General features: G+C 42.8%; 2 protein-coding genes across 2 annotated transcripts; both read right to left on the reverse strand.

The window, feature by feature from the left end:
* Positions 1 to 255: 255 nt before the first annotated feature.
* Positions 256 to 2748, reverse strand: LOC123105573 (L-type lectin-domain containing receptor kinase SIT2). The gene has a single exon (XM_044527664.1). The coding sequence runs from the start codon at positions 2690 to 2692 to the stop codon at positions 644 to 646; it is 2049 nt and encodes a 682-aa protein (XP_044383599.1). The 5' UTR covers positions 2693 to 2748; the 3' UTR covers positions 256 to 643.
* A 4605-nt stretch (positions 2749 to 7353) lies between these two features.
* LOC123105574 (L-type lectin-domain containing receptor kinase SIT2) lies at positions 7354 to 9601 on the reverse strand. The gene has a single exon (XM_044527665.1). The coding sequence runs from the start codon at positions 9506 to 9508 to the stop codon at positions 7487 to 7489; it is 2022 nt and encodes a 673-aa protein (XP_044383600.1). The 5' UTR covers positions 9509 to 9601; the 3' UTR covers positions 7354 to 7486.
* Positions 9602 to 21876: the final 12275 nt, after the last annotated feature.

A 21876-nucleotide genomic window follows, 5' to 3' on the forward strand; every position in this document is an offset into this window, starting at 1 on the left:
GCGAGGTGAGGTCGCGGTCGATTGCTCCGGCAGCTCCTCTACAGCGTCCACTGCGGGCCGATTTCGAAGAGCGGAGGCCCAGCTGCAGCAGGAGGCTTCCTGGTTCAAGTGGGCGGCGACCTGAATCCGACGGGCGGCAGCCCGATGCCGACGAGACCAGCGGCCTGACTGCGACGGGGTCGACTCTGAAATTACGAGGTAATCGCAATCCCTGAAGCTCGAATCTGATTAGCGCGCGCTAGGAGTAGCACCAGAAATCGATTCAGTTTGCACACAAACATCTCTGAAACTGTGAGTGCACATGCATATCTGAAATCCCTGCAGTACAATTTGAACAGCAAAGCTGCCACAAATCTGTACAAAACTCACACACATGAAACAAAGGCAGATGTTCCGGATTCCCCGAAACATGCTGCACAGAAGGGTTCAAAATACTTAAGTACTACATAAAACCATCGAATACATAGTTACATACAAGATACAACCTTATGAGCATCTGAATGAAAATGTTGTAGTACAGACTTTAGACATGTAACTGATACTCTGCGTACGTTTATTTCTAGGACATACTACTGCATTGATACATGTGCTTATACTACTCCACTAAACAGCATAACTAATCAGCGGCGAAGCACCGTGGATATCATCTTCCTCCTGAGAGGCCAGATATCGTGCAGAAGCTCGATGTGATCTGCGGGTATGACAAGGTGACCGAGTTCGGTCCATTGCTTTTCACCAAGGCCGCCATGTTCACGCTCAGCTCCGTCTTCCTCAGCTCGGGCAGTGGCATCTCACCGTCGAGGTATTGCATAACTTGCCGCATCCTGGGCCTCGAACTAGGAAATGGGTGCAAGCACAAAAGTCCCAGCTTTAACACGAGGTATGCCTCATCAATGTTGTAATCACCCTGGAGGATAGCATCCACTGTCTCAATAAGCAACCCATTGTTCCAATGCTCGAGTACCCATTCTACCAAGAAAACTTCATTTCCCTCTGCATTTCTCTTGACAGGTTTTTGACCGCAAGCAACCTCGAGAAGGAACATGCCGAAGGCAAAAACATCTGTATGAGGGGATGCCTTCCCTGTCCGCAGTAGCTCGGGGGCTAGGTACCCCTTGGTACCAACCATATGTGTGGTCTGTGGGTCAGTGCCATGATCATATAACCTTGCAAGGCCAAAGTCACCAAGTCGCGCATTCATTTCACCATCCAGCAGTATATTGCTTGCTTTGATGTCTCTATGGATTACAATTTTCTCCCACTTCTCATGGAGATAGAGTAAGCCGGTAGCAATGCCTTTGATAACTCGAAACCTTTGAACCCAATTCAAAATGGCATTCTGCTCTTCACAATGTAGATATTTATCAAGGCTACCATTTGGCATGTAAGTATAAACCAAAAACAGTTCACCTTTTCTCCGACAATAGCCAAGTAATTGCACAACGTTGCGATGTCGGAGTCGACCAATGCTAACAACCTCGGTGACAAATTCTTTCATGCCCTGTCTTGACTCATGAGACATCCTCTTCACAGCAATCTCCACATTACACGATGGAAGCACTCCTTTATATACTTTCCCGAAACCTCCTTCTCCAAGTAGGTGTTTGTTCTTGAACCCTCTCGTAGCATGGAACAGATCCTTGTAGGAGAACCGATGCAGACCGAATTCTCCCTCCCAATCCTCACGCACCTCAGCATACTTCAGTCGCCTTCGCACAACTAGAGTGACAAGAGTGCCCATAGAGAGGATCAATGTTGCAGTGGCTATTGGTAGGACGATCACCAAGAGCTTGGATTGGGCCTTGGGACCAACACGAGGCAACTTCGGAAGCTTGGAGATGTCAATGGATAGAGCTGGTTTATTCATGCCAAAGCTCCAACCCATCACGTACTGACGGGTGTTGATGGGAGTAGCCATGGATGAGAATCCAATGTACTGAGCTGAGTCCGAGAGTACAGTTGTGAGATCATAGGTTGCAGAGAGCAGTGGCCTTGATGGTTTTCCCACGTTGATCGGAGCCAAGGTCACATTGATCTGCGTATCACCCTCATTGTAGTCTACCCAGAGCTGCATAGCCTGGTTGCCATTCAGCGTCATGTTCTTGAAGGCACCACCCTTGTCTTCGTAGAAGCCAGATGCACTGGATTGCATGGAGACTGCACTGTTGATATTGATACCAATGTGATTTTCATCAATGTCTTGGAGCTCAGAATTTCTGTAGGTGTCAAGTTCGATCATGAAGATGTGATTGCTTGTGTCGCCATTGTTCTTCTCGTTGAGGAGGGCAAAGTACTTTGCTGCCCGTGCATCAGAGAAATTCTTTGTGGGTGCAATGAAGAAAGCCATGCCATCAGCGCTCAAGTCTGCGTAAGAGATGAAGATGCTGAAGACTACATGGACTGCGAAGGATTGAACTTTACCACCGGGTGACTTGCGGAAGTGCAGAGGAGTGGGATAGAAGGCATGGCCCTTGAGAACAGTCGTGCCATTGGACAGATCAAGAAGGCCACCATCTGTGACCATGGCACATCCGTCCAGGGTTAGGCTGGGTTGGCTGAAGCCGGAGAAGAGAAATTGATCATCACCAGAGACCAAGGTTGTGACGATAAGACCAAACAGGAAGACAAATTGTTGAAGGAAGGATGTATGCTTCATTGTAGGACTTGCAAGCTGCAACTGAATAAGCGGCATGCGAGAGGTAAGTGTTTTGTGGGCAATCAACAATATATTGTTTCAGGCTGCACTTTGTGGTGCAGTGGTTTATAACTTTATATTGTAATTACCTTGCAGCATCCATACCAAGTCTACTCTGGTTTTTCAACATCTATCATTGTCTACAATTTTAATAGTTGATGGGGACAGTGATATTTCTTCAGGTTTGTCGATAACATCTTCAAATTGATTATAAGGAGCACCCTAACAAATATTCTTAGTCCCATTTAGTTACTATAGCATGTCCATGTCGAGTAATTCAGATTAATTTCCTGGCATAAAGTTAAAATAGCATGTCGTAAAGAAAGTTTCGAGTGGTTCAGATTAATTTCCTGGCGTAGCTTGGAAGATGCTATAGTAGTATTTGTACCACCTAAGAGATACTTATATTTTCCTATGATCGAATTGTAGTAATCTTAATTGCATTCTGTAGAAAACCTTTATAGCCTCATGTATAGGGAACCTTTGAAGCCTACCAGTTTCTCTGGTTTCTAGCCTTACAGGCCACCCTTGCAGAAACATCATGTTCAAAAGAAATATCTCAGTTTACAAAACAAAAAAAAGAAGGGAAAAGAAACATTCAACGTGTTGTGCTTTAGACTTTGATTCTTGTTGCCAATGAAGTTGCTTTCCATGACATGACTCTGATGTTGAAGTTTGAGTCTATTTATCTTGCATTCTGAATCGGTCATCAAGTGATACTTTTCAAATTTAATCCCTCAAGTCAATAAATATCAACAACCTGAATGGTATTGAAAAAATGCATTTAAAGATGGAAAAATAACTGAAAATGAAGCTTCGTACAATGTGTATATGCATTGTTTGTCCAAAGTGTTGCTGTCTGACTGTCACTTGCGGATATTGCGTAGGATGGGGGGAACTTGAATGTAGCAAGGCCAGAAGCTGTTATCGTACTTAAACAAAAAAGTCCTACTTGCAGAAAAGGTCTAATCTGCGTGTTCCGTTGCAGCAAGGCAGAGCATATGCATGGACCTCTATAGTCTTCTTTCTTTTGTCATGTGAAATGGGCATAAGTAAACAGATTCATTAAAGATGGACAATAACTGAAAAAAGCTTCATGCAACATTCAATGTTTTGATGCGTATCGTATGGTCATAGCACAATTTCTCTAGACATTATTCTTTCTCTGACTGAGATGTACATTCAGTAGAATGGACTTGAGAATATGGTCTGTTTCTTGAGGAAAGTATCTAAAGGAAACACACTTAGCCGTAGTTCAGTATCGTTGCCTGTAATCGGTGCCGGGTGTCTGTCTAGCCTTTGTTAACGCTGGGTTGGAAGCCCCTGTTAAAAAAAGGAGAGACCTACATCAGCCATAAGGCTTGAGGGAGTATTTATCTATTTAACCCACATGCATGTATATAGTTTTATTAATAAAAGATAGACGATGGATGTTGTTTGAAAAATGATGGATAGACACAAATATTTGAAAGCTCACTCAGATTATTAGCGGGGGATCTGCTAAAGAAACATTATAGAATAATACCCTTCGATGAGTGATATGAGCAAGAGGCTTCAAGAAAACTTGTGTTTTCAGAATTATATGAAGCCAGTAAAGAAACAAAAAATCCATGGGTATTTGAATCGGAGTACCCGGGAAAATGGTCTAGTAGTATTTTTTTACCCACCTAAGAGATACTGATATTTTCTTTGATTGAATCGTAGTAATCTTAATTTCATTCTGTGGAAAAGCTTTGTAGCCTCATGTATCTAGAACCTTTGAAGCCTACCAATTTCTCTAGTTTATAGCCTTATAGGCCACCCTTGCAGAAACGACACCTTAAAAAGAAATATCTCATTTTACAAAGAAAGGAAAATGGAACATTCAACGCCTTGTGCTTTAGACTTTGAGTCTTGTTGCCAATGAAGTTGCTTTCCATGACAGGGCTCCGATGTTGAAGTTTGAGTCTATTTATATTGTAGTCTGAATCGGTCATCAAGTGATATTTTTCAATTTTAATTCCTCAAATCAATAAATATCAGCTACCTGAATGCTATTGCATCTAAATACGGAGGAAAGTTGAAAAGATGCATTTAAAGACGGGAAATAACTGAAAATGAAGCTTCTTGCAACGCGTACAGCTTTGTTGCGTACCTATAATATGGACTGTTTGTCCAAAGTTTTGTTGTCTGACTGTCACTTGCGGATGTTGCCTGGGATGGGGGGAACTTGGATAGACATGTGGTCTAGTGGTATTTTTTACCCACCTAAGAGATACTAATATTTTATTATGATTGAATTTTAGTAGTCTTGATTGTATTCTGTGGACAACCTTTGTAGCTTCATGCATGAGGAACCTTTGAAGCCTACCGGTTTCTCTGGTTTACAGGGGGTCACCCTTGGAGAAACATTATCTTCAAAATAACATTGCAGCTTACGAGAAAAGGGAAAAAGAAACATTCAACGTCTTGTGCTTTAGACTTTGGTTCTTGTTGCCATAGAAGTTGCTTTTCGTGACATAACTCTGATGCTGACCTTTGAGTCTATATCTTGCAGTCTGAATCGGTCATCAAGTGATACTTTTTAATTTTAATCCCTCAAGTCAATAACTGTCAACTAGCGGAGCGGTATTACACGTCTAGTATTTCAAACATGCTTACCATACATGCATTACTTGAACAACTTAGAACCCAATTAGGTGATGTTTTTCTTCCCAATGCTTGCAAGACCTGAATTGTTTTCAGTAAAAATTTTACGTTCTAAATAGCTGGTGTTGTAATTTGATTAACATAAATTTTTCTTACATATATGTAGTGAATTGATATACTACCTCCGATCCACTTATTTTGGATCAGAGAGAGTACTTTTTTTAAAGAACAATGAGATATTCTTGTACTACTTTATTTATGACCAAATTGCAAATAATCATAAGTATGCATACATTGGTAACATAAACCCTTGGTGTTTCATACATTACAACAACAACAACAACAACAACAAAGCCTTTAGTCCCAAACAAGTTGGGGTAGGCTAGAGGTGAAACCCATAAGATCTCGCAACCAACTCATGGCTCTGGCACATGGATAGCAAGCTTCCACGCACCCCTGTCCATAGCTAGCTCTTTGTCGATACTCCAATCCTTCAGGTCTCTCTTAACGGACTCCTCCCATGTCAAAATCGGTCGACCCCGCCCTCTCTTGACATTCTCCGCACGCTTTAGCCGTCCGCTATGCACTGGAGCTTCTGGAGGCCTGCGCTGAATATGCCCAAACCATCTCAAACGATGTTGGACAAGCTTCTCCTCAATTGGTGCTACCCCAACTCTATCTCGTATATCATCATTCCGGACTCGATCCTTTTAGTCGCCTTCCTCGTGTGGCCACACATCTATCTCAACATACGCATCTCCGCCACACCTAACTGTTGAACATGTCGCCTTTTAGTCGGCCAACACTCCGCGCCATACAACATTGCGGGTCGAACTGCCGTCCTGTAGAACTTGCCTTTTAGCTTTTGTGGCACTCTCTTGTCACAGAGAATGCCAGAAGCTTGGCGCCACTTCATCCATCCGGCTTTGATTCGATGGTTCACATCTTCATCAATACCCCCATCCTCCTGCAACATTGACCCCAAATACCGAAAGGTGTCCTTCCGAGGTACCACCTGGCCATCAAGGCTAACCTCCTCCTCCTCACAGCTAGTAGTACTGAAACCGCACATCATGTACTCGGTTTTAGTTCTACTAAGCCTAAACCCTTTCGATTCCAAGGTTTGTCTCCATAACTCTAACTTCCTATTTACCCCCTTCCGACTATCGTCAACTAGCACCACATCATCCGCAAAGAGCATACACCATGGGATATCTCCTTGTATACCCCTTGTGACCTCATCCATCACCAATGCAAAAAGATAAGGGCTCAAAGTTGACCCCTGATGCAGTCCTATCTTAATCGGGAAGTCATCGGTGTCGACATCACTTGTTCGAACACTTGTCACAACATTATTGTACATGTCCTTGATGAGGGTAATGTACTTTGCTGGGACTTTGTGTTTCTCCAAGGCCCACCACATGACATTCCGCGGTATCTTATCATAGGCCTTCTCCAAGTCAATGAACACCATATGCAAGTCCTTCTTATGCTCCCTATATCTCTCCATAAGTTGTCGTACCAAGAAAATGGCTTCCATGGTCGACCTCCCAGGCATGAAACCAAACTGATTTTTGGTCACGCTTGTCATTCTTCTTAAGCGGTGCTCAATGACTCTCTCCCATAGCTTCATTGTATGGCTCATCAGCTTAATTCCACGGTAATTATTACAACTCTGAACATCCCCCTTGTTCTTGAAGATTGGTACTAATATACTTGGTGTTTCATACATTGCCCACCAAAATTGCCTGTCCAAAGCGCTAAACATTCTTGAAAGATAGAATATATGTGGATTTATGGGGGAATGAACAAGTTGTATCTAGCTTGGTTTGTCTTGTCATATTTTATCCATCTGGCTTTAAGATTCTCCTGGATGGCACATATGAATTGTTATACCAAAAGAAGCATACTCCATTTGAATGCTGTGAGCATTTATTGGCAGAAGACCTTATTTAGGTAAATTTAGTGACTTTTGGCACTAGTGATATCGATTATTCAAGAGGTGGATCTCATACAACAAGATGCTCCAGTAAAATAACCAGCGGTAACAAATACACAACATATCTAGATGCAGATAGAACCAAACGAGCAATGATGTTTGTACAGACAAACTAAAACATCCTTAAGGTATATATATGTACTCATCACACTTAATATATATACTCATCTTCCTCCTGAGACGTGGGACACTGTGCCAATGCTTGTAGTTGACGAAGGATAGGAAATGGTGTATGGCTCGAACCCATCATTTTGCATTAAGGCTAGCGACTCGGACCTTAACTCTGGAGGTTCAATTTCCCCATCTAGGTATTGCATAACTTGCCGCATGCTAGGCCTCGCGTTGATGAATGGGTGTGAGCATAGTAGCCCTATCTTTAGCGCCAAATAGGCCTCATCAACATCATACCTCCCTTTTAGCCTAGCATCCACTGTATCATCGAATGATCCTTTCTGCACATTGTCAATCACCCAATCAACCAACATGAGCTGGTTGCCTTGTGCGTTTTGGTAATTGACAGGCCTTTGTCCACAGGTGACCTCAAGGATGAACATGCCGAAAGCAAAGACATCTGTAGGAGGAGTGGCATTTCCGCTGTGTGCTAGCTCTGGAGCTAGGTAGCCTATGGTGCCAACCACATGTGTAGTGTGTGGGTCGATGCCATGATCATATAGCCTTGCAAGGCCGAAATCACCCAATCGCCCATTCATCTTGTCGTCAAGGAGCACATTGCTTGCCTTGATGTCTCGATGAACAACCACTTTTTCCCACTCCTCGTGAAGATAAAGCAAACCAGATGCAATTCCTTTGACTATATGAAACCTTTGAGCCCAACTCAACACTGTGTTATCCCCTTTGCCATGCAGGTACTTATCGAGGCTTCCATTGGGCATGTACTCATATACCAAGAGGAGTTCACCTTTACGCCGACAATAGCCAAGCAACGGCACAAGATTACGGTTCTGAAGGCGGCCTATGCTGACAATTTCTGCGATGAACTCCTTCATGCCTTGTTTTGAATCATGTGACACCCTCTTCACGGCTATCTTCAATCTTGATCTCGGAAGCACCCCTTTGTACACTCTCCCGAATCCTCCAACTCCTAGAAGGTTTTTGTCCTCAAATCCCCCCGTTGCATGATACAAATCTTTGTACGAGAACCTGTGTGGACCAAACTCCATCTCCCAGCTGTCTCGTAGCTGTGCATACCTTAAATGCCTCTGGACAAAGAGAAAAGCAATGGTGCCCAAAGACAGGAGGACTGCTGCTGTTGCTACTGGCAGAACTATTTCTAACACCCAGGATCGATTACCCTTGGGATGATGCCGAGGAAGCTTTGGAAGCATGGTGACATTGATGACTGGAGCAGGACCGTTCATGGCGAAGCTCCATCCGAGCACGTAGTGCCGTGTTTTTATCTTGCCCGTTGAAGATGAGAAGCCGATGTACGCCACATCTTTGAGCACAGTTGAGAGGTTGTACCTGGTGGACACTGTTGGTCTCTTGGGCTTGGTGGCCATGTCGAGAGGAGCCATGGTAACATCGATCTGAATCTTCTCTCTGTCGTAGTCCACCCACACCTGCATCACCTCTTGGCTACTGAGAGTCAAGTCCTTGAACATGCCGTTGTGGTCATGGAAGAAACCGTCTGGATGGGACTGCACGGAGCTGAGGCCATTGATATCGATGCCGATGTGGTTGTTGTTGATGTCCCCGAACTCGGTGTTCTGCCATGTGTCGAGCTCGACGGCGAAGATATGATTTGTTGTGTTGCCGTTGTTCGAGCCATTCACAAGGCCCAGGTACTGTACTGGTGTGGCCTTGGAGAAATCCTTGCTCGGTGCGACCAACATAGTTAGGCCATGGCTGCTCAAGTCGTAGATGGAGATGATGCCGAACACGAAGGATGTGGAGAAGGACTGCACCGTGCCGTTGGGCGAGTCGCGGAGGCGCAGCGGAGGTGGGTAGAAGGCGTGGCCCATGCTCATCGCCGTGCCGTTGGTCAGCTCGAGCAGTCCGCTTGGCGTGACTGAGGCTATGCTGTCAAGGGCGAGGCTAGTGTCAGCGAAGCCGGAGTAGACAAACCGCTGGTTGTCATCGCCGGCAATAAACTGTGGTGCACTAAGGACAATGAGGAGGAGCTTTAGAAAGAACTGGACAATGGGTTTCATGTTTGGCCTGACCATGGACACGATGGCAAGAGAAGGTGTGTGGATGAATATGTCTGTGCAGTGCAGAAAGAAACACTCAACTTTTCTCTCTGCTCGGAGGGAAGAAGGCCACACTACCTAGTAGGTGTACCCAGTTTGAAGATTCGGCTTAATTTAAACATCACGGTTCCGTTGCAGCAAGGGTAGAGGATCCCAATCGACCTCTTGGTAGTCTTTTGTCAGGTAAAATCGGTGAGGTGGACTGGACTAAAAGTAAACAACTGCATTTAAAGTTAGACAATAACTGAAAATGATGGTAAAATTGGTGAAGACGGGACTAAAAGTAAACAACTGCATTTAAGTTAGACAATAGCATTCAAATAAGATCAAAGGTCTTTCCTCTAACTGGGATAAGAGATAGACAATGGATATTACTTGAATATAAAAGATGGCCAGACATGTGGTCTAGTATTATTTCTCACCCACCTAAGCGATATTAATGGTTTCCTATGATTGAGCTGTAGTATTCTTAATTGCTTAGTGTCCGAAACCTGTGTAGCATGTATGAGGAACCTTTGAAGCCTACCAAAATTTCTCTAGTTTCTAGTGTAGTCGTCCTTGCAGAAACGTCATCTTAAAAATAATATACCAGTTTATTAAAAAGGGAAAAGAAACATTCAATGTCTTGTGCTTTAGACTTTGATTCTTGTTGCCACTGAAATTGCTCTCCATGTCATGACTCTGATGTTGTCCTTCGAGTCCACTAATCTTGCTGTCCGAATCGATCATTTAATTGCATTCTGTGGAAAACCTGTGTAGCCTCATGTATGAGGAACCTTTCAAACCTACCAAAACTTCTCCGGTTTCTAGTGTAGCCGTCCTTGCAGAAGCGTCATCTTAAAAATAATATCCCAGTTAGAGGAAAGAAACATTCAATGTCTTGTGCTTTAGACTTTGATTCTTGTTGCCACTGAAATTGCTCTCCATGTCATGACTCTGATGTTGTCCTTCAAGTCCACTAATCTTGCTGTCTGAATTGATCATTTAATTGCATTCTGTGGAAAACCTGTGTATCCTCATGTATGAGGAACCTTTCAAACCTACCAGATTTCTCCGGTTTCTAGTGTAGCCATCCTTGCAGAAACGTCATCTTAAAAATAATATCCCAGTTAGAGGAAAGAAACATTCAATGTCTTGTGCTTTAGACTTTGATTCTTGTTGCCACTGAAATTGCTCTCCATGTCATGACTCTGATGTTGTCCTTCAAGTCCACTAATCTTGCTGTCCGAATCGATCATTTAATTGCATTCTGTGGAAAACCTGTGTAGCCTCATGTATGAGGAACCTTTGAAGCTTACCAAATTTCTAATGTAGCCACCGTTGCAGAAATATCATCTAGAAAATAATATCTCAGCTTACGGAAAAAGGGAAAAAGAAACATTCAACGTCTTGTGCTTTAGACTTTGATTTTTGTTGCCACTGATGTTGCTTTCCATGACATTATTCTGATGTTGTCCTTTTGAGTCATTTATCCTGCAGTCTGAATCGGAGGGCAGAAGGTCACAGCACCTAGTAAGCGTACCCAATTCGAAGCTCCAGCTTTAATCTGAACATCACTGTTCCGTTGCAGAAAGGGCAGGCGATCCTAGTCAACCTCTTGTAGTCTTTTCTGTCAAAAATATCAGTAAAGTGGACAGGAAGAAAAGTAAACAGCTGCATTTAAAACTGGACAATAACTGAAAAACGATGGAACAGTTTGTCTAGATGGCAGCATTGTTGTCTGACTAGTTGTCTGGAGATTATCTAGGATCAAGGGAACCTGGCATCTAAGTATTAAGAGTTCAGATTGAGTACAAAGTCTGGAATTCTCCTTTTCTTTTCCTGGAGGGAGTAGATACAGTTCTACTTGTAGATATCTTGTGTATGTCGGCTGAACTTGAGAGAAAAAAGTTGAGTATCGGTTACTGGCGGAAACTGAAAATACTTGCCATTTACCGCCCAAAATATTTCAAATGGAATGTGAAGCTTTTTGTTATTTGATACATTGTTTTCTAAATCGATGCTTAAAGTGTATTCAAATATGTATATTTTTTACCAGTATGGTTGTTTGTCGGGGGCAACCTGTAAGCCTGGCCACAAGAACCCTGGCAAGTAAATATCCTGTGTATAAAACATATTAACAAAATCCTACCGTCGGGACCTCTCCTACAGTTTTCCATGTCAGTTACTAGTTCTAGGAGCTAGGAGGTAGGCTGCTATGTTACTTTCAGTTGTGATTTTATCAGAAGGACTGACTGCAGACGCACACATGGTCAAGATTATTGGTTAGGGCTTACCAAAGAAACAAGAGATTATGCTAAATATGGTTTTTATTTATTTATCGAGAAGCTCTCTAATTTCTGTCCACGCCCTCTATTTTTTCTGTTGAGTATGAAAGTTTTGAGGAAGCAATGAATGGGGCGCAGCTATTAACAAAGACTATCCATGTTCATTGCGCATACAACAGATGCCATATACAGAAGATCACAAGTACGATTTGTGTAATTAACCTTGCTATGTTCTGCATTTTCTTTGGTTGGTAAACCATCCTGTTAAACTGACATGGTCTTTCATTTGGTCTGCAGGCTTGTTACAGAGAACGTCTTGTTTTCGTGGTGAAGTGAAATGTTCAGTAACCTACGTGCGAGCAGAGCCTTTTTTCTTCTCGTGGGTTCACGATTATGAGTAAACTGCAAACGGCTACAAGTGTTTCAGTAATCAGTCTATGCTAAATGTACGAATAAGAAACGAAGGAACATTTGTGAACCCAAACTCTCGCCTATTTGTTGGGTCATCTTGTTGGCCCCAAGTTTGAATGATGTATTATGTCAGCTATGTCATTGCCTGGTCTAAACTATAGGCAAGACAATGCTTTTATTACCCCTAGCCCCTAGGTGCATGTCTAATGTGAAACTTCTCTCATATCCTCTATATTTACTACTCCCTCCGTTTCGAATTACTTGTCGCAGGTATGGATGTATCTAGGTGTATTTTAATTCTAGATACATCCATTTCTGTGACGAGTAATTCGGAACGAAGGGAGTAGGTGCATATCTGTATTGATTGTGTAAGCGAGGTTCAGTCTATATTGTTGTTGATGATGCTTTTATCTTCTATCTGTGGGATACTAAATGCACTGACTTGTTTTTCTTGCTGACGACAGGTTGCTACGTCTACGATCTCGCAGGCAGTTCAACTGAAACACATCCTGCATTAAGGAGAAACACAACTACATTCTGTCTGATGTCATGGTAATAATCAAACGTTGCCCATAAATTGGATATCCCTGGAGTTTCTCATTCCAACATCTGATGCTTGGTTACCTCGTAATTTCAAGGCGAAGGGGATGGCAACAGGATGCGCTTGTCTCAGGTTGTCCAGTATATCTACATGGTAGTTTCTGTTATTCTGTATATGGAAACTAATGGCGACGATCTATTACCCTGACACACATATTACTCCCAGTGTACAAGGCATACTCGCTTCTTAGGTCGAAGAAGTGGGTGGTGCGGTCAGGTTTGCGGTATGGCGCGGATTTTGTAGCACATCGTGATCACCCAGCTATTGTCCACTCAGAATTTGCTGTGGTTGTTGTTCCAGACGGCGTGAAGTTTGGTGAAAGGTGTGGTCGTTTCAAAGCCACCCTAATGCACCGCTTTAACATGGCATATACTCCCTCCGTTTCCAAATATAAGTCTTTTTAGAGATTCCAATAAGTGACCACATACGGAGCAAAATGAGTGAATCTACAATCTAAAATATATCTGTATACATCCGTATATTATAGTCCATTTAAAATGTCTAAAAAGATTTATATTTAGGAACGGAAAGAGTAATTTCCAAGCAACAATGTACGTACTAAATGAAAAATGTGTTTCATGACTTGTAGCATGTGTTAATGGACATACTAAAAGACGATGTACAAACACAAAAAGTAGCAGTCAAAATGCTTGCCAGAAATGATGAAGCAAAGAATACAAACTTGGCTGACCGAATAAGCTATATCCTGTTTAGGAGTTAAACCCTAGCCAATGCTGCTAAACCATGAGCATGGTTTACATGTTTAATCTATTGCAACTGTGCTACAGCCTGCACGTTTCAATCATAATGGCAATGGGAAGATTTGAGAACGAATAATTATTGCACAACACTTCAGAAAAATTACTGCGCTAGGAGCATTCATCGGTTCAAATATTTCTGTGCTGGTCGCCAGCTACAGCGATGCCGTGGCCGTCTTGGTAGGTGCGAACTCATCTAGGGTTCCCCGCCTCTCGCCGGCGCCAACGCCGGTCCGCCTTGTCTTCTATGGTCCTTGGACAATGAAGACGTGGTGGATTTTGGCCCTTGCTGGCGGGAGGGCTCCGTCTTTAGATGCTTTTCTGAGTTTTGTTAGGGTTTGTGTCAATACTCAAGAAAATGAGGCGGCGGCGGCGGCTTCTTGAAAATGGAATAAGGTCCTTCCCGTCTAGCCCCCATCCCGGTGATGTTTCAAGCATTGTCGGAAGGCGCGTGGAGGTTTGTCGCCGACGAATCTTGTTGGATCCGGTCGGTGTTTGTCTTCGGTGGATCTGACTGGATCCGGTCTTCGTTCGTCTATGTTTGTGTCTCTGCAGGTTGGATCCTTCCGATTCACGGTTCTCTTCATCGGCGGCGAGTGCTGTTCTGGTGTGTTGGTCCTATGGGGCCTTAGCACGACGACTTCCCGATTGTCTACTGCAACAATGTTTGCCCGAATTCGACGAGGGAGGGGCAATGACGGCGGTGCGTCTTCGGCTCGCTTCAGTGCTTGTAGTCGTCGTTAGGTGGTCTACGGACCTGGATGTAGTATTTACTTCTAATGTTCTTTGTATTACCTTGACGACTGATAAATAGATCAAACGTTTTCTCGCAAAAAAAGGTAAGGCTTGGTACGGCGTAGGCTGCGCTCCTTGATAGTGTAGGATCTATGGCTCTGGCATGCGCCTGCATGGGCGGCAGGTGTGTGTATGTGTGGGCGCAATGGTGCGTGGCTCCGAGGAAGTGGAACAGAAAACGGGATCTGGGGAAGGGCGAAGGAGTGTGATGTGCACGGTCGTGCGGGGTGGGGAAGCCACAAACACAAACGACAGGAAGCAGAATCAATCGATGTCGTAGGGTGCGGACGTGGAACCGGTAGATCCTATATGACGCCCGTGTGCGTCCGATCGTCGCTGCTTCGCTGAAGCGAAGCGAGCGAACGAGGCAACACGGGCCGGCCCACTTTGAACCAGTACCCGGTTTTGGGAACCTTCTAGTAGGTTCCCTGAACCGTTTTTTTTTCTTTTGCCGGGTTTTCCTTGTTTCCTTTTTTCTTTTTACTTTTTTGTGTCTGTTTTTTACTGTTTCTGTTTCTATTTATTTCCTTTTTCCTTTTCCTTCATTTATCAATTTTCGTTTTTTATGTTTATACTCTGTTTTAAAGAAAAAGTTTTGAAATCACAATTTTTGTTCGTGGTTTCAAAAAGTGTTCATAGTTTTCAAATTTATTCACCTTTTCAAATTTTGTTCATAATTTTAAATTGTTCAGTGTATATCATAGAATGTTCAACAGGTATTTAAATGTTTTTTCAGCGCATATCACAAAATTGTTCAATGTGTAGTTAAAAATTGTTCAGATTATATTACAAAAATGTTCAATATTTAAAATTTGTTCATCGTATATCATCAAAATGTTTAATATGTTTTAAATTATTACAATGTATATCACAAAAATGTTCACCCTGTAGTTAAAAATTGTTCATCGTAGACCTAAAAAATGTTCAATGTATATTTGAAAATCGTTCATCCTATATATTTTTCTTTTCATGTTTTCGATAATTGTTCATGTTTAAAAAAACACTCTTTAAGAGTTTGTTTGAGTTTTGAAATTTCTTCAAGAAAACAATATTTTGAATGAAGATTAAAAATACGGATATGCCACTGACCATAATACTTTAAACTTGGGCTGTACTTTAATACTACTAATCCCAGTCGCTAGTTGCAGTGGCTGATGTCGAGGCTATCCAGCGAGATGTCGTGGGTTCGATTCCAACCAACGGTACAAATTTGGACGTGGCTCGCTGGCGCACGGGCGCCCGATCGCAGCACCGAGCGCTCTCCCAGAAAAGGAAGGAGCCACCCGTGCGCGTGACCAGACAGCCCAAAAAGGAAAGAATCCCCCGCGCGCGAAACCGACCAATCCAAGCCCGTGTGAATCATGAGTGGATCGCGTGTGCGCCCCGATCACACCTGATCCCCCCGGTCCCCGCTTCGTCGCCCCCAAGCTTCGGTCCCCACCCCCTCCCTGCACCCCCGCCCACGCTCCCTTGCGGACTCCTCACACGACCCCCTCCTCCCTTTTCCTTGAAGGACAAGCCCACGCAAGGGGCCCCTTCTTCCTCCTTGCTCCTCATTTCTTCCTCTAAACAAGATCTGCCCCATCAATGGCGTCTTGAAAGAACAAAGCCGACGCAGGAACGCCTCCTTCCTCCTCCTTGCTCCAAAAATCAGATCTGGAGACAAAAAAGAGACCTACCTTCCCCCAAAAAGGTAAGCAGCACCTCCACCCGACTCCTCTCTCTTTCCCTACTCAACCACCCCCAGCCCTTCCCTGCTTGAACATCAACTAGTCCAGTTTTTAGTTCGTTCTTTTGATCTGGTGAAAAAGCAACTTGTAGACTGCTTTGAGCCAACCCTATGTATGGCATGCATCTTGAGCAACTGTTATGATACAAAAAAGCATCACCAGTACAAAAATAGGGCAACTATAGTGCGAAACAAAAATGCAGGACCATTCGCAGTTTTGCAGGTGCATTGCAACATCAAAACATAATTTCTCTATATTGTATGCATTGAAACATGTTTGGCTTTCTTCCTATCCTATTATAAGGTGCTTGGGGTTCATGAGCGACCCTGATCAGGGTACAAAACCTGACAACTCGAACAGTTAACTGAGGCAACTATGTTCATTTTTGAAGCAACTCTGGTAAAAAAAGAGTTGTGCAAGCATAGCTGTTCAAAAAATCTACAGTTGCCTCTACCACATGTAAGAACATGGCAACTCTAGTACTAAAAACACATGCAACTCCCTGTGCATTAAAATGTGTACTATCAAGAACATAAAACTTCATGTTAGAAAGCAAGGGGGTAGAAAGTAGTAACTTTTGCCATATCAGTATGGTTCTCGCTAAAAAGACACACACGACAAACGCACAAAACAAAAGGACACGTGATAAACAGATTCGAACAATCTCACACTAGGATACTTTGCTACATTGCATATGGTCTCACTAAAAAAATAAAAAAAGACATAAACTACATCAAATGATAGGCCTCCTGCTCCTGGTAAGCTCTCTGTCAGATATGCATGTTGTTTCCCATCATCAAAAGTTGTAATCTGCTGCTGAAAAAAGGCACAAATGAATCAGCGCATGTCATGTGAACAAAATCTTTGCTGCTATCTATGCGTATCATACTGGTAAAAACATAAAACATATAAGAAAAAAGAAGAAACGAGAAACTTTTGAGAAAAAAAGAAGATAGAAATTGCCTTTGTTTAACTTTATAGTTGCCCAAACAAGTGTTTGTAGTTGCTCCTTTATATTCTACAACTAGTTTGTTCAAAAAGGTCATGCATGCTTTTGTGGTGGGCTAACACACAGTTTGTTGTAGGTTGATTGTTCATAATGATTGATCTGAATGAACCATTGCTTGACGTAGAGTCCATCAACATTTTAGTCGAGTTGGGTGCCCCTTCTTGCATGCAGGGGATGGGCAGGAGCATCAACATTTGAAGGAGGAGGTTGGTGAGTCTCCTGACCCCAACGTTGGCTCTAACACTACTCATGTCCTGGACAATCGTGTTGCTGCTCCCCCACCTATGGTTGCTCCTGCTAATGTTGGGGAATGTAGTAATTTCAAAAAATTTCCTACGCACACGCAAGATCATGGTGATGCATAGCAACGAGAGGGGAGAGTGTTGTCCACGTACCCTCGTATACCTAAAGCGGAAGCGTTAGCACAACGCAGTTGATGTAGTCGTACGTCTTCACGATCTGACCGATCAAGTACCAAACGCACGACACCTCCGAGTTCAGCACACGTTCAGCCCGATGACGTCCCTCAAACTCCGATCTAGCCGAGTGTTGAGGGAGAGTTTCGTCAGCACGACGGCAAGGTGACGATGATGATGTTCTACCGACGCAGGGCTTCGCTTAAGCACCGCTACAGTATTATCGAGGTGGACTATGGTGGAGGGGGCACCGCACACGGCTAAAAGATCAAATCAATTGTTGTGTTTGGGGGTGCCCCTGCCCTCGTATATAAAGGAGCAAGGGGGGAGGTGCGGCCGGCCATGAGGAGGTGCGCCAGGAGGAGTCCTACTCGCACCGGGAGTAGGACCCCCTTCCTTCCTTGTTGGATTAGGAGAAGGGGGGAAAGAGGAGGGAGAGAGGAAGGAAAGGGGGGGGGGGCACCGCCCCCTCTCCTTGTCCTATTCGGACTAGAGGGGGAGGGGCGCGCGGCCACTAAGGCCCACTATGGCCCATTAAGCCCCCGGGGGGTTCCGGTAACCCCTCGGTACTCCGGTAAAATCCCGATTTCACCCGGAACATTTCCGATATCCAAATATAGGCTTCCAATATATCAATCTTCATGTCTTGACCATTTCGAGACTCCTCGTCATGTCTGTGATCACATCCGGGACTCCGAACAACCTTCGGTACATCAAAACTCATAAACTCATAATATAACCGTCATCGAAACTTTAAGCGTGCGGACCCTATGGGTTCGAGAACTATGTAGACATGACCGAGACACGTCTTCGGTCAATAACCAATAGCGGAACCTGGATGCTCATATTGGCTCCCACATATTCTACGAAGATCTTTATCGGTCAGACCGCATAACAACATACGTTGTTCCCTTTGTCATCGGTATGTTACTTGCCCAAGATTCGATCGTCGGTATCTCAATACCTAGTTCAATCTCGTTACCGGCAAGTCTCTTTACTCGTTCCGTAATACATCATCCCACAACTAACTCATTAGTTGCAATGCTTGCGAGGCTTAAGTGATGTGCATTACCGAGTGGGCCCAGAGATACCTCTCCGACAATCGGAGTGACAAATCCTAATCTCTAAATACGCCAACCCAACAAGTACCTTCGGAGACACCTGTAGAGCACCTTTATAATCACCCAGTTATGTTGTGACGTTTGGTAGCACACAAAGTGTTCCTCCGATAAACGGGAGTTGCATAATCTCATAGTCATAGGAACATGTATAAGTCATGAAGAAAGCAATAGCAACATACTAAACGATCAAGTGCTAAGCTAACGGAATGGGTCAAGTTAATCACATCATTCTCCTAATGATGTGATCTCGTTAATCAACTGACAACTCTTTGTCTATGGCTAGGAAACATAACCATCTTTGATCAACGAGCTAGTCAAGTAGAGACATACTAGTGACACTCTGTTTGTCTATATATTCACACATGTATCATGTTTCCGGTTAATACAATTCTAGCATGAATAATAAACATTTATCATGATATAAGGAAATAAATAATAACTTTACTATTGCCTCTAGGGCATATTTCCTTCAGTCTCCCACTTGCACTAGAGTCAATAATCTAGTTCACATCTTTATGTGATTAGTTCACATCTCCATGTAACTAATACCCAAAGGGTTTACTAGAGTCTATAATCTAGTTCACATCGCTATGTGATTAACACCCAAAGAGTGATCATGTTTTGCTTGTGAGAGAAGTTTAGTCTACGGGTCTGCAACATTCAGATCCGTATGTATTTCGCAAATTTCTATGTCTACAATGCTCTACACGGAGCTACTCTAGCTAATTGCTCCCACTTTCAATATGTATCCAGATTGAGACTTAGAGTCATCTAGATCGATGTAAAAAGCTTGCATCGACGTTACTCTTTACGACGAACTCTTTTATCACCTCCATAACCGAGAAATATTTCCTTAGTCCTCTAAGGATAATTTTGACCGCTGTCCAGTGATCTACTCCTAGATCACTATTGTACTCCCTTGCCAGAAAGATGCTAAGGTATACAATAGGACTGGTAAATAGCATAGCATACTTTATAGAACCTATGACTGAGGCATAGGGAATGACTTATAATTCTCTTTCTATTTTCTGTTGTGGTCAGGTTTTGAGTCTTTACTCAACTTCACACCTTGCAACACAGGCAAGAACTCCTTCTTTGACTGTTCCATTTTGAACTACTTCAAAATCTTGTCAAGGTATGTACTCATTGAAATAACTTATCAAGCGTCTTGATCTCTCTCTATAGATCTTGATGCTCAATGTGTAAGCAGCTTCATCGAGGTCTTTCTTTGAAAAACTCCTTTCAAATACTCCTTTATGCTTTCTAGAAAATTCTACATTCTTTTTGATCAACAATATGTCATTCACATATACTTATCAGAAATGTTGTAGTGCTCCCACTCACTTTCTTGTAAATACAGGCTTCACCGCAAGTCTGTATAAAACCATATACTTTGATCACTTTATCAAAGCATATATTCCAACTCCGAGATGCTTGCACCAGTCCGTAGATGGATCGCTGGAGCTTGCTCACTTTGTTAGCACCTTTAGGGTCGACAAAACCTTCTGGTTGCATCATATACAACTCTTCTTTTTAAGAAATCCATGAAGGAATACAGTTTTGACATCCATTTGCCAGATTTCATAAAATGCGGCAACTGCTAACATGATTCGGACAGACTTTTAAGCATCGATACGAGTGAGAAAATCTCATCATAGCCAACACCTTGAACTTGTCGAAAACACTTTGCGACAATTCAAGCTTTGTAGATAGTAACACTACTATCAGCGTCCGTCTTCCTCTTGAAGATCCATTTATTCTTAATGACTCACCGATCATCGGGCAAGTCAATCAAAGTCCATACTTTGTTCTCATACCTGGATCCAATCTCAGATTTCATGGCCTTGAGCCATTTCGCGGAATCTGGGCTCATCATCGCTTCCTCATAGTTCATAGGTTCGTCATGGTCAATTAACATGACCTCTAGAACAGGATTACCGTACTACTCTGGTGCGGATCTCACTCTGGTTGACCTACGAGGTTCGGTAGTAACTTGATCTGAAGTTATATGATCATCATCATTAGCTTCCTCACTAATTGGTGTAGGATTCACAGAAACAGATTTCCGTGATGAACTACTTTCCAATAAGGGAGTAGGTACAGTTACCTCATCAAGTTCTACTTTTCTCCCACTCACTTCTTTCGAGAGAAACTCCTTCTCTAGAAAGGATCCATTCTCAGCAACAAATATCTTGCCTTCGGATCTGTGATAGAAGGTGTACCCAACAGTTACTCTTTGGGTATCCTATGAAGACGCACTTCTCCGACTTGGGTTTGAGCTTATCAAGATGAAACTTTTTCACATAAGCATCGCAACCCCAAACTTTAAGAAACGACAACTTAGGTTTCTTGCTAAACCACAGTTCATACCGTGTCGTCTCAACGGATTTAGATGTTGCCCTTTTTAATGTGAATGCAGCTGTCTCTAATGCATAACCCCAAAACGATAGTGGTAAATCGTTAAGAGACATCATAGATTGCACTATATCAAATAAAGTACGGTTATGACATTCGGACACACCATTACGCTGTGCTGTTCTAGGTGGCATGAGTTTGTGAAACTATTCCACATTGTTTTAATTGAAGACCAAACTCGTAACTCAAATATTCTCCTCCATGATTAGATCGTAGAAACTTTATTTTCTTGTTACGATGATTTTCCACTTCACTCTGAAATTATTTGAACTTTTCAAATGTTTCAGATTTATGTTTCATCAAGAAGATATACCCATATCTTACTCAAATCATCTGTGAAGGTCAGAAAATAATGATACCTTCCACGAGCCTCAACACTCATCAGACTGCATACATCAGTATGTATTATTTCCAACAAGTCTGTTGCTCGCTCCATTGTTCCGGAGAACAGAGTCTTAGTCATCTTGCCCATGAGGCATGGTTCGCAAGCATCAACTGATTCATAATCAAGTGATTCCAAAAGCCCATCAACATGGATTTTCTTCATGCGCTTTACACCAATATGACCTAAACGGCAGTGCCACAAATAAGTTGCACTATCATTATTAACTTTGCATATTTTGGCTTCAATATTATGAATATGTGTATTACTATGATCGAGATCCAACAAACCATTTTTATTGGGTGTATGACCATAGAAGGTTTTATTCATGTAAACAAAACAACAATTATTCTCTAACTTAAATGAATAACCGTATTGCAATAAACATGATCAAATCATATTCATGCTCAACACAAACACCAAATAACATTTATTTAGG

The sequence above is a fragment of the Triticum aestivum genome, chromosome 5A (assembly GCF_018294505.1).
Source record: "Triticum aestivum cultivar Chinese Spring chromosome 5A, IWGSC CS RefSeq v2.1, whole genome shotgun sequence".
In the NCBI taxonomy this organism is placed as follows: domain Eukaryota; kingdom Viridiplantae; phylum Streptophyta; class Magnoliopsida; order Poales; family Poaceae; genus Triticum; species Triticum aestivum.